Source organism: Micropterus dolomieu, linkage group LG04, assembly GCF_021292245.1.
Source record: "Micropterus dolomieu isolate WLL.071019.BEF.003 ecotype Adirondacks linkage group LG04, ASM2129224v1, whole genome shotgun sequence".
Taxonomy (NCBI): Eukaryota; Metazoa; Chordata; class Actinopteri; order Centrarchiformes; family Centrarchidae; genus Micropterus; species Micropterus dolomieu.
The window spans coordinates 14,417,493-14,430,464 of NC_060153.1; the positions used below are offsets into that span (position 1 = coordinate 14,417,493).

The 12,972-nt window shown below is 39.7% G+C and overlaps 2 protein-coding genes across 2 annotated transcripts in view; one reads left to right on the forward strand and one right to left on the reverse strand.

The window, feature by feature from the left end:
• The window catches only part of gtf2e2 (general transcription factor IIE, polypeptide 2, beta), a 13,681-nt gene extending 1,904 nt beyond the window's left edge, over positions 1 to 11,777 (reverse strand). The window contains exons 1-6 of the mRNA XM_046047018.1: positions 11,548 to 11,777; positions 10,567 to 10,727; positions 3,891 to 3,973; positions 3,086 to 3,193; positions 1,345 to 1,527; positions 1,101 to 1,194 (exon numbers count right to left, since the gene is read on the reverse strand). Coding sequence (XP_045902974.1) covers positions 1,101 to 1,194; positions 1,345 to 1,527; positions 3,086 to 3,193; positions 3,891 to 3,973; positions 10,567 to 10,726 — 628 coding nt within the window. The 5' untranslated portion in view covers position 10,727; positions 11,548 to 11,777. The remainder of the gene's footprint in view (positions 1 to 1,100; positions 1,195 to 1,344; positions 1,528 to 3,085; positions 3,194 to 3,890; positions 3,974 to 10,566; positions 10,728 to 11,547) is intronic.
• On the forward strand, positions 5,253 to 9,240 carry smim18 (small integral membrane protein 18). The gene is made up of 2 exons (XM_046047020.1): positions 5,253 to 5,399; positions 8,175 to 9,240. Exon 2 carries the CDS (start codon positions 8,180 to 8,182, stop codon positions 8,501 to 8,503), a length of 324 nt encoding a protein of 107 aa, XP_045902976.1. The 5' UTR covers positions 5,253 to 5,399; positions 8,175 to 8,179; the 3' UTR covers positions 8,504 to 9,240.
• Positions 11,778 to 12,972: the final 1,195 nt, after the last annotated feature.

Consider the following 12,972-nt stretch of genomic DNA (forward strand, 5'->3'; position numbering starts at 1 on the left):
CTGACTTAAACCCAATTGAGCATCTCTGGAGAGACCTGAAAATGGCTGTCCACCAGCTTTACCATCCAACCTGACAGAACTGGAGAGGATCTGCAAGGAGGAATGGCAGAGGATACCCAAATCCAGATGTGAAAAACTTGTTGCATCTTTCCCAAAACGACTCATGGCTGTATTAGATCAAAAGGGTGCTTCTACTAAATACTGAGCAAAGGGTCTGAATACTTATGACCATGTGATATTTCAGTTTTTCTTTTTTAATAAATTTGCAAAAATTTCTACATTTCTGTTTTTTTTCTGTCAAGATGGGGTGCTGAGTGTACATTACTGAGAAATAAAATGAACTTTTTTGATTTTTGGAAAATGGCTGCAATGAAACAGAGTGAAAAATTTAAAGGGGTCTGAATACTTTCCGTACCCACTGTATATGTGTGTGTGTGTGTATATATATATATATATATATATAGTTTGGACCTGTCCAGGGTGTACCCCGCTTTTCACCCGATGTCAGCTGGGATTGGCTCCAGCCCCCCGCGACCCTGTACGCAGGATAAGCAGTTGAGAATGGATGGATATATTTGGTTTGATTAACGCTTAATGAAATCAGTGGCTCCCCTTTTATTGCAAAAACATCTACTTTAAAAAAATTCACCTACTCTGGCATTGTTTTGAATGTGAGAGGTGTACAAACACGCAGGAGACAGGAAAACGGAGATCCGTGTGGGTACATGAGACCCTCAGAAAGGGGAGACACCACTGGTAGTAGCCTACCAGTTGGTTCAGGGGCTTTGTCTTAATGATGGTCAGTTTAAGGCTTATTTTAGTATGAGTCAGGGACACCAAGGCGCATTAACAGCGTGCAGAACGCAAAAAAGGCGCCTCTCACTTTGACAAAAATCTCAATCTCCCATCATTGTCTGTTAAAGGCTGAAGAGCCAAAGTTTGGTGAATTTTGTATGACTAAAACAATTTATTGCTTTTTTTTGACAACTTGCAGCCAAATCTTTTAAATGCAGAGACCCAGGAACAGACAGAAAGACAACAACACAGAGAGAAAGAGCAAGGCGTATCACAGTTGACTGACAAAGCTGATTTATACTCACCTTCATCTACCACAAACTGGCAGTGCTTGTCATTGTAGAATAGGATCTTCTTCTTATCTGGTCGTGTCACAAAGATGATCTGATCCCCCAAAGCCTGTGAACACACGAGAGCTCATATCTCTGCTAATGGCGTTTAGTCACCACAGCGCACATGTGTGTGTGTGTCTTCCTTTAATCACAAACATAATGTACAGTATGCATTAAGAGGCATTACTGTGCATAATCTGTATCTATTGAGCATTACCTTGATGGCCTTGGCTGAGTTCGGCAGCCCCTCCTCTACATCGTCCAGCAGCACACCTCCCAGGCCCAGCTGGTCGTGTTTGTCCAGCAGCCTCAGTAAGGCTTTCTTGTCCTTCAGGTTGTACTTGGGCTTGAAGCCATACGTCCCGTCCCGGACGTCAATTTTCGGATTGTTGACCAACGCCTGAGATTGGCGGAAAGTCAGGGAGTAGATGTCAGGTTTTAAGTCTCTAGTTAAGTAGTTGACCAGCTAGGAAATGTGCATATGTATTTAAACACTGTGTGGGTGATGTAAATATTATGTGAATATCAAAAAAATTATATCCTTAATAATGTAAAACTTTACTTAATAGCCCGGGATTTTCTGTTCTTCAATTATAGAACTCAACCTGCTTAAATTTGGGACAGGCGCATATACGGGACTGCATGCTTCTATAATTCCTTTCACACATAACTCTTGCTCAGAAAAGATGGGACATACTATCAAATTGTTTATTTAAAGGTTCAGTGTGCAAGTTTTAGTGTGCTCTAGTGGTGAGGGTTGTCAATTGCAACAAGCAACTTCATAATTTGCATTCACATTGTGAAGTCATTCTTCCGACTTCAGCGTGTGCTCTTAAGTCAGAATGTGAAGTCAACATGGACGCTACTACAAAGATGTGTTGGATTAGCATTATCAGCGCATATAAACAACACGCAGATATCTAATTCACTCTACATGGACAGCAAACTAACCGTTCTAACCACAAATTACATATTTGCAAAATATGTATGTGATTTTGCACAAATCAAAGTTCAGCATACTTCTTTATGTCCCATGTACACTCTATTTCTCTTTTTGCAATAAAGATTAAAGAAGGACAATAGATTCTTATTATTCCGATACCACATGAATGCACCACCAGTCGCAGAGCTTAGGAGAAGCTACTGTGGGCCTCTATTTGTCCAGATGTCTCTTGTTTTCTTTCTTCTAATAAACCAAACAACTAATACTACTACTAATGTTACTTCTTCTTCGTACGTATTCAATGTACTGAGAAAACGCACTCTGTAGAGAAGTTTGTCCATTATTGCTACTGTAGAAACATGGCGGCGCAACAGGGTGACTTCCATGTAAGAGGATGTGCGGTGTATGTAGACAGAAATGGCTCATTCTAAAGTACTAAAAACATAACGGTTCATTATGTAAGGTCTTTATACACCACTGAAAACATGTAAATTGATCCTCCTAAATATTACACACTGAACCTTTTATTTAAACCAGTATGAATTTTATTTGTATAAAAATGAGGCTATCGAATAACATATCAATTACAACTCATTCATTTGCTCAATGGAGGATGAAAGCAGAAGGTTATTTCAACTTGGATTAATTAACCTTACGGATGACAGAATTATTATTAATCAAGGAATGGGCATATTTTGACCTTATGGCTTCTTCAAAAAGTAGGGACCACTTTTCTTCCTGTCGCTCTTGTTTACCATGCAGTTAAATCTAAATGTGTTATACTTTGGTATTCAAGGATTCCATAAAACAATGTGTAGCATGTCCATATTGACAGAAGTTTAAACATTTATATTTGTATGTGATTTACGATCTAAGTAGCTCAGAACCAGCTCAAGTGCGTGACGTGGTGGGATTTCAGCTGTAAAACATGTCAGTGACATGGTGCAAGATAAGGACAAGTGTACTCCTGATGATAAATAATAGGCAATATAATACTTAAGAAACACAAACACACCTCAGTCATGAGCCACTGTTTCTGTTTCATGCTGATGTCTAGAAGTTTGGTCTCATCCAGAATCTCATCTAGGGTCAGGAAGTGTGTATCGCCATTCTGATGCCTTGTCTGAGTAAAAAAAAAAAAAAAAAATGAAGACCGAAAATCACATGAATTAACAAACAAAACACACACACAGAGTCAACAAAGTATAAAAGTCCTCCTAAGCACTTATTTTAAAATGTAAGCAATGCTTGGCTCCACGCCTTTGACCGGGTTTTAGCCAAATGTCCACAGTGATTTTGTGCCTTACATCCAACGGTCAGGGTATTTTACACGGTTTAAAACTCTGTGTTAAACAGATGGCATTAAGCACGCACACATTAAAAGGAAATCTGTCAACTTGAGTGTGAGTTCTGCAGCGAGGGATGAGTCAGACAGCTAGTGTGACAGGGCCTCGCTGCCTCTTTGCAGAGCCACAGCATGATAAACAAGCTGTTAACATACCAAAAGAAAGACCGGGGACCAAATGTTACGCAGAGGACACAACTGACTTCGTGGGCTGACACAACAAGTCAAGCTTTTAAAAGAGCTTTGACGGAGTTGATGACAAGTATAAAATCAAGCAATCAAGTGGATGCTGTTGTGACAGCTTAAATAAAATTGGAGAGGAACAAAATCCATCAGACTGAAACACCTTTTTTCTGATACGGTGCTCATTTGTAGGGGCCAAAATGTCAAAGAATCATACAATCATGACTAAATTGCTCGTGGACATTTCTTTTTCTTTTTTTTAAGTAAAAAATAAATGTTTTCAGAGGCTTACCTTCATATAATTGACTATCTTGGCTAGGCAGCCAAACTTGTAACCAGAGCTTGTCTTGATGTTAAAGGTTCCATTACTAGACTCTGTGTCGAGACAAAGAGAATGAAAAGTTTAGGCAAAATATTTAAATGTCACATTATGCATATGGGCAGACATAAGCCGTGAGAAATGTTTTGCTGGTAAAACTGTTAAAAATCAATAGCAATTATTTGCACACCAGCTTGTTTTCAAACCATCAGACGACAACAACCAGATGACAATATAAATTTCTATTTATTTAAGCAGTCTAATTTATTCTACAGTGTTCTTATCATAACAAATTTCATGAAAATGGTAAATGGTCTGTACTTGAATAGCACCTTTCTAGTGTTTCTGACCAATTAAAGCGCTTTTATACTACATCGCATTCACTCCCTTGACACAGATTCACACAGTGATGAGCAGAGGCTAAGGTGCCAAATGCTCATCAGGAACAGAAATGAAATGAACACATTCATACACATTCGCAATTTGGGGTTCAGTATCTTGCCTAAGGATACTTCGACATGTAGACCCGGGGAGGGAACTGCTGACCTTCTGATTATTGGACAGCTGCTCTACATCCTGAGCTGCAGATTAAAACCAAATATTTGTCAATCCGTCTCAATATTTTCCGTCCTCTCTGTAGCATTCAGACTCAATCCCATTTGTTCCCACTGAAGATGTAATTCATTAAAAAGGGTCACAGATATTCAATTATAAACAAGGCTAAGTGATTTCCTACACAGGGGCGCTGTAGTTTGAACGAAATGTATCATTATAGGGTCGCTGATAATATCAGCTGATTACACAGGGGCTGTAGTTACAGCAGCAGGACAGTTTATGTGGGATCGACTCAAAATAAGGAAATAGATAATAAGGAAAAAGCTATTAAAACTTGTCTTTTCATGGGATTTATTGAAAATCACCAGCTGTATTACATTTACTTTTGTCCAAAGACTTAAATTTAAGGAACAACATAAGCATCAATAAAGCGTCAATGCAGTAAGAGATCTACAAAATTTTCTTGTTTTTCTCTTATTGTTTAATGTAACAAATGTCCCCTCCCGAATGTCTGGCCTGCACTCAGCACTCAGTCAAAGCTGAAAACAGACACTGATTCATGAATGATTCATGGTGTGGGCGGGAGCTTCTGTTGCTGTGAGCAGCGCTGGGGGCAGGACACTGGAATTGTGACAGGCCGATTATCGAATGGTGCAGAGGCAGGGCTAAAAAGAAAAGCCAATGATGGAGAGGAGCCCATGCCGTTCAGCCCAGGCATGAAGAGCTGCAAGGAGTGGCGGAGGAGGGAGCGAGCGAGTGCACGGGCAACGGCTGAAAGTGCATGAGTGCGCTGAGGAGGAAAACAGGTTGAGGAGTGAACGCAGAGCAGGGAGAGAGTGGAGGACAGAGCGGTAGGTGGAGCACCAAAAAAAAGAGGAGAGTGCATCTGTTGACTTGCATCTTCTAAAGACTAAGCCAGACGCACAGGTGAGTCTGCATATTACTGGGAATAGCATAATCAGAATAACGTGTGCGTGTTTGATATCAACAGATCACAATCCACACTATGCATTTAACCTACATGCTGTTGGCTGTTCTTGGTCTCGCTGTGTAGCTAGGACTACAAGGGTCACTTGTGAGTAATCCGGCGTTTACAGGGTAAAATCATACATTTTTAAAATGCAGCTGGTTTATATAAACCTAATTCCTTCTGCAGTAGAGCAACCTAAAATCACACAGAACCACATCCAGCAACTATGTATGTAAACATGTAATCTATACTAGAACAACAACTAAGCCAAGATATTTAGATGGAAATTGTAAAATTTAGTCCAAGTCTGAGCAAACACGCATTAGATTAAATAAACATGGATCTGTCTGTCTGCTCTCTAACAGCTTGAACAGCAAGCATCAGAGACTGTGTGTGTGTGTTTCTAGGTCTTTATGTGTACTCATGTGCGTCTTGTCTGTGTTGGTGGAGATGCATGACTCGGTGCAAACTGCAGCTCTCAAGACAAATCAATGAGGGACTGACATCTGTGAGGTGCTGACCAGGGGGGACTGGGAGTGTGTTTGGTGTGTGTTTGTGTTTGTGTGTTTGGGGAGAGCCAGCTGCTATGTAGCCAGAGAACAATATCTCTTCCTACAACACCTTTAAGAGCCTGGATGGGGTGGGGCTCATTTAGGGCGAGATGAGCAGATGCTGTAGGGAGCCAATCTGCGTGTGACGGGGGTGGGGGTGGCAATACCAGGCGAGACAAATTAGTAAAATAGGTTGTTGTCATGGCAATGAATTGAAGTGAAGTTGATATTATGAGCTGGGTCTGCGACAAGAGGATACTAAAGAGGGAACAGTGAGATAAGTTGCATCAACTGAGAAGGAAACACCACAAAACACTCACTGCATTCTGTGCACACTGTCAACAGATGTGCTTCAGTCTGCTCCCATAAACCAATTACCAGCAACAGTAAATAGAGTTAACTGTTTGTGACCCCCTTATTAGTCATTATTTTCCTGTTTTACCTAGCCTGATATAAATCATACCATCATGATCTAAGTATTTTGTCATCAGCATGCAGGAAAAGTTAGCTTGAGCTTGAACTATGACCAGAGGCTGATTTATTTTCAAAAGCAAGTGTAAATTGTTTTCAGACAAAACCAAAACTGTACTTAAAGTGGTCATATTATGCTCACTTTCAGGTTCATAAGGGCTTGTACCAGAATAGGTTTACATGGTTTCATTTTCACCATATTTTTGTCATACTGCACATTGCTGCAGCTCCTCTTTTCACCCTGTGTGGTGACCGCTCCGTTTTAGATACCGAGTGAAGCATCTTACTTATATTCGACCTTTGTTGGGAGTTGCACATGTGCAGTACCTAGGTAAGGACTACTAGTCAATCCTGTAAGGTGAGACAAATGAAGCCCCTGCAACAATGGCTTCTATCGCATTACAGTTTCAGGTAACACGGAAAAGTTACAATCACACAAAGAGTATTCACCTATTTCCTATAAGTGCACTAAAATTCACTCACTTCTTCACTCACATTCACTAAGATGCCACAAATCTATCTTGCATACATGGAAGCATGTGTTTTTACACACAGTAAGCCCAGTTGCAAGCTTTCACAGAAAATACACATAAAGACAAGTAACCTTACAGGATTAGCCTAGTGTAAAAAGAAGCACTTATGCCCCTCTCCCTCAACTCATTCCCGTGGTTCACTCCAGTAATCTGGGTCAGCTGAAAATGTCTGCGATCGTGTGTGTGCATGTGTGTGTTTTAGCATGTATGTGCGCACGTGTGAATGCGTGCGTGTGGGCAGAAATACTGGCACACTGTTCCCTGAGGACTAAAGACGGTCGGCTTTGGCTGAAAATGTGGAAGGAAAGCTGAAGAGAGACAAACGGCCTGACAGTGTGCACATTGCAGAACATCCTTTAACTTTATTGCTAGATCCCTTTTTAGTCAGGTGTTGTGGCCAAAGAGATGCAAACCCAGTGTAGGTGCCACATTTCACTGTGCAGCTATCCTTTTCTACTGGGCTTTTAAGTCTATTTTTGTTCCGAGCAGATGGCCTCAGTGGGGTTTGTGCTGTTTTTCAATACAACCTTTTGCTCTAGTAACACATTGTCTTCTGTAACTAAACATCCTTTCTGTAGGCCAGGGTATATTTTGTGTACACACTGACATTGCACTTTCTCCTCTTACAGCATGTTACCCTATATGATAGATAATTATGTATTACTATCATAATCACATTGCAGCAAATTACCTAAGAGAAGCCCTGATGGTTTTAGGCGAGGAAATGGCTCTCTCATTCTGCTTGTGGTCTCTAGTGAGACTACATTCTTGTCAGACTGCACATTAGCTGTGTCAAAGTGAAAATGAAATGAACATCTGTAGAGATTTTTATAATATATCTCTATATATATCTATATCTCTATCTATCTATATCTCTATATATATCTATATATCTCTCTATCTCGATATCTATCTATATCTCTATCTATATTTCTATATATATATCTATATCTATATCTTTTGATATATATTATTTTCAAATTCTGGCACTACAGAGCCAATTAAAAGTAAATGTTTATGTGAATATTTTATAAGAAGTAAGTATTTTTACAACCTATAATTTTTCAAATTTGGCTTCCATAAAGCCTTCACCAACTCGCCGTGAAACCTGGAACCCAACACTGTCACAGGCATTAACAATGTGTCTTTCTCCCTGTTCTTTATCGTTTAAAATCAGAAATCATGGCCAACATCACTACCACTACACAGCCAAGTAATCTCCTATGGCACCCAGAGGCGGCACCTCTCTCCCATGTCTCGTTCCAGGTCCAGGAGGTCTACCCTTTCCACGACGGCTGGAATGTAGCCTGCTTTATCATCCTGCTGCTCTTCATCCTCACTGTCTTGTCTCTGGCCGCCTTGGCCGTGCTCTACGAGCTACTGGACTGTGGGTGCTGTGCCAAAGGGAAGACACATCAGCAGCTACAGGAGGAAGGTCCAGCAAGCTGTAGCAAGCTCATGACCAGCATGTGCAAGGAGCCAGAGTCCCTCACTGAGGTGGTATAGGGGCAGCGAGGTGAAAGATAAGAGTGAGCATTCGGGCTTCAATGCTGAACTGGGAAATATCACAGCGTTGACCTCCCCCCTACCCCTCAAAGAACTTTTAAAACTGCCCAATAGTGGTTCAATTGTTCACAAATAAGGATGCAGAGGGAAGAGACAAGGTAACAGGGCAAAGTGAAAAAGGAAGGGGGCAGTTTATCTGGCAGTGAGTCTAATTAGCTTTTCATTTAAATTAGGAGGGAATTGTCACACATCTACATTCACTACCACTTAACACTTAGGGCAGACCCTTAAAGCTATATTTTATACCAGAAATACTACCAGAGAGCACCTGAGTAGTCTAGTAATAATAGTACTAGGAGTGTGGATGGAAACACACAGTAACAAAAAAAAAACACTAATCAGACCCTACATTAGCTAGTATTCTTGTTCAACGACACCTGCCCTGTGAGTATTGCACGTGTGTGAGAAAACGCAGTCCAAATCTACAGACTTGAATATCCTATTTTTCCCAACAGGACCTGACGTACAACAAGAAAATTACCGAGTATAGCTGGACAGCATCGTTGCTTCAGATAAAGCCTGTGTTTTTCTGCTCCTTAGTAAATTGTATGCCAGTGTTGTCAACATGTTTAGCATTGCAACATTATCTCATGACAAGTGAAACTTGATTGCTGCACAGTGGTGTAATTTATCATGTCATATTGAACGCAATGTATGATTTTGTATGCCTTACCACAAAATGCCTAATAAATTGTCACTGAATTATGTGCCGGACTTTTTTTTCTGCTAAAAGAACAGACGCATACAGGGAAGAGGAAAGGGGATATAGAGCCTAGCCTAGACTACATTTTAGTGTTGGGTGGGGAAAATCAAGATGATGACTCTCGACTCTCTGGTATTCCTCATACTACTGTTTTTACAATGTTGTGGTGTTAAATGTTAAAACTGATAAAAAGCATTTATTCTAATGATTTTCTCTAAAATGGTTATAGGCCTACGGGGTCCATTTTTTATTCACGGTATGCTGGACGCAAGTGATTGAGGGTAATGTGTTTCTCTGTGGTCTCAACGTTACAATGAATAAATACAGACACAATGTACGTTTTTTTATCTTACGTCACAGTAACATATTGCAGCACTACGATGTCAGGTATAGTGCAGAGCAAGCATGTTCTTTGATATTTGAGAAAACTTTTGTGCCATTGATGAATCAGGTCGTTCAAAAGCAGAAGTGGTGCACTAGAATGATGAAGCAACTTCAGACAACATGGGGTATGTAAGACACAGTCCAAGCAGAGGTCTCTAAAGAAGTCGGATGGATGAGGGAAATTTATATAGTTGCCTCAACTACCTCGACCATGCTGCAATAAACATGTAAGTAGACTAACTTGGGTTTGGTGGGTGGCAGTCTATGAGATTTATAGTTGCCTATGTGTAAGATAGTACAGTATAAACATGGAATATATTAATGAATTACGGGGGAAAAAACATTGTCTGACATCTATAAATGATTGTAAAATTGAATTAAATTGAAAAAAAATATTATTGTTATAAAAATTGTTATTGTACAATGATAAAAGTTCCAAAGTTTACAAGCTATATAATTTTAATATATGGCTGAATCTGTGTTATACAAGTGCCGGGTCGCTAAAGACCTGAGGTATGTAGGAATGTCAAAAACATGGCCTTAACCAGAGGGTTAAAATAATTAACAACTTTTAAGAATATGCTGTTAAATTAATGACAAATACTTCAATTCATGGAGATGTCCTTAGTGCCTGTATTATACAGATATTGAATAGTAGTGCTAGGAATATCATTTCAATTACTGATTTGAATTCCTCAAGTAATTAACTGGCTCAAGGTAATAAAACAGAAAATGTAATACTACCAAAAACAACCATTATTACAATAGACACCATTGGTGGTCTGTTTTAGAGAAAATAAGGTTTAAATAACAATCAATAAAATATTTCTTTCACTTTCTGTAGCATCATCTGAACTCCCATTGCAGTTTTCTTTTAGAGATTGCAAAACTGTCAAAAAAAATCTTTTTCGCTTACCGGCACTGTGTTTGGACCCTGACGAGCTCTCCTTGTCAACTCGGGGCTTCTTCTTCTTGTGTGATCCAGAGTCTGAGGCAGCGTGTCTCTTCTCTACAGCTGGAGTGGACAGAGCTCTTTTCTTGAACAACTCCCTCTCCTTCAGTAGAGCTGGATCCATCCTGGATGACAGGGCACACAATATATCAAAAAACAGTAGTAATTTCAATAAGGCAAAAGGCAACTTAACAACTTAGCTCCCTTTGGTCTTTGACATGTTCGTTTTAAATAATCCATCATGCTTTGGTTCCCCCTCTTCAATCAGAGCCTAGCTGTTAAGACAGACATTTCATACAGCCTGATACATTTCATCATACAATGAGGACATTGAAAATACTCTGTTTTCATATCAGTATGGACACAGGTAGGAAAATAAGGTGGATTAAGCCATTTGACGGATCCTGCGTAAAAACGTGCTGCTGGCACCCTCACATAGTCCCTCCGTGCATTGTATGCAATGTTCTCTCTAAGTTAGCCTTCAAGTTCCCATTCAGTACACTGTACACAGCAGACTACACATGGGAGCGTCATTACTTATGCAGAGTCAGATGTATTTGGTACATTAAGTATTTTATCAACACGAATGATCGGCACTCTTGCTCCAAGTTAAATTGGCGTCAGAGAGGAAAAGGTACAGATATAAGGCCCCCCAAATCCAACAGCTAAGTTAGCATTAACATCAGCTACCGTTAGTTCGTTTGCCAGCCGGTAACTAGTTAGTCGGCATTGCTCTAAATTCGCCCGGCGTTGTTGCTTTATTGTGATAATGTAAACACCACAAAATAACGTTAGTAAAGGCTAACGTTATCTACTTCATCAAACGTTGATGACTACCGTTACTTTTGATATATGGCTAACAACATAAGAAATCAGACAACGACACAGTGTGACAATTGGGTTTGTTAGTTTGCGTTAGCTCGCCGATTTGTAAGTGAACGTTACCTGACACTTTGTTCCTCTTCTCAGAGAAAGTGGCGATTTAACGTTAGTCCAGGAGAACTATATAATTTCGGACGATATCAAACAGAATGAAAATGCTTTCTTCAGCAAATCACCTTCGCGTGTTTAACGTATTACTCCAATGACAATATAAGTTAACGTTAGCTCACTAACTTCATACACAAAACATCTATTTTTTCCCCTCATGCTTCACTTCCGCTCTTGTTCGATTTGTCGGATATCGACAGTTAATCCTTCTGGACGACGTCATCACGTACGTTCGCAAAAAGAAAAGTACACAAATTCGGATATTACACTAGTATATGATACAATAAAAGCAAATATTGAAAACAAATTATTAGAAAACAGATAATATATAATATATATAATGGGATCATATTTACATTGAATGTAATGATAGCCTAATGGTAAGAACACCTGAAGAAACAACGATAATCTAAAAGAGGAGACTGATTTGGAGGGAGCTCATGTGATTTTGAGTTTTCCCTGAGGCTGTGCCATTCTCTGACAAATCTTGCTGCTTCCGTGGCAATGTTAGGTGTTCCCCGAAGTCAAATTAGCAAAACTCATTTAAAAAACAAGAGCTCAATTTTATTTAATTCATAACACACATAAGCTACAATCCATATTGCATGGGCATTATGCAAGGATATCACATTCAGAACAAAAAAACCTCTTAATTAAAGCGTATGATGCAGAAAATACTACATAACTGGATCTTATTATTTAAGTATAATTGTTGAGAGTAGTCATTAAGAACACATCTTCTCAGTAGTAGCCTACTGTTGGGTATAGTTCTTTAACCACTGCATCTCTGATTATCACACCTCCATGAATTTGAAGTTTTCTGCAAACTCTGATAAATGCTGGTTATCTCCAGGAGTAAATGACACAAGGGCGCCTCTTACTGGTTCGTTTATGCTACTGCCAAACTCACAGGCACATCTCTCAATGTCCCTTCTGTTTTCCCTTCCTGACAGAATACTGAGCATTTAAATTGTTGTTGGTCTGTACATAGAAGTGGTGGCTGAGTGAATTTTTAGGTAGGTAGGTAGGTACATTTATTTGTCACAATATAACTGGTTATATAGTGAAACTGAGTTTGTAACTCTTCTGCTACACAGCAGACAATATCCAATAATCTAGAAGCATTCATAAAAATGGTACAAAGAAATACACTATAATCATTGAGGCAGTGGTGATGATGAATTAGAGTTTAAGAGTCTGATATCTTCGGGGGAAAGCTGCTCTGCAGTCTGGTGGGGTGGCAGCTGAAACTTCTATATCTCTTCCCAGAAGGTAGCAGGGTGAACAGGCTGTGGCTGGGTGGGTACTGTCCTTTAGTATCCTTTGGGCTCTGTGTAGGCACCTCACCTCAGAAATATCACTGATGCTTGGGAGATGGGT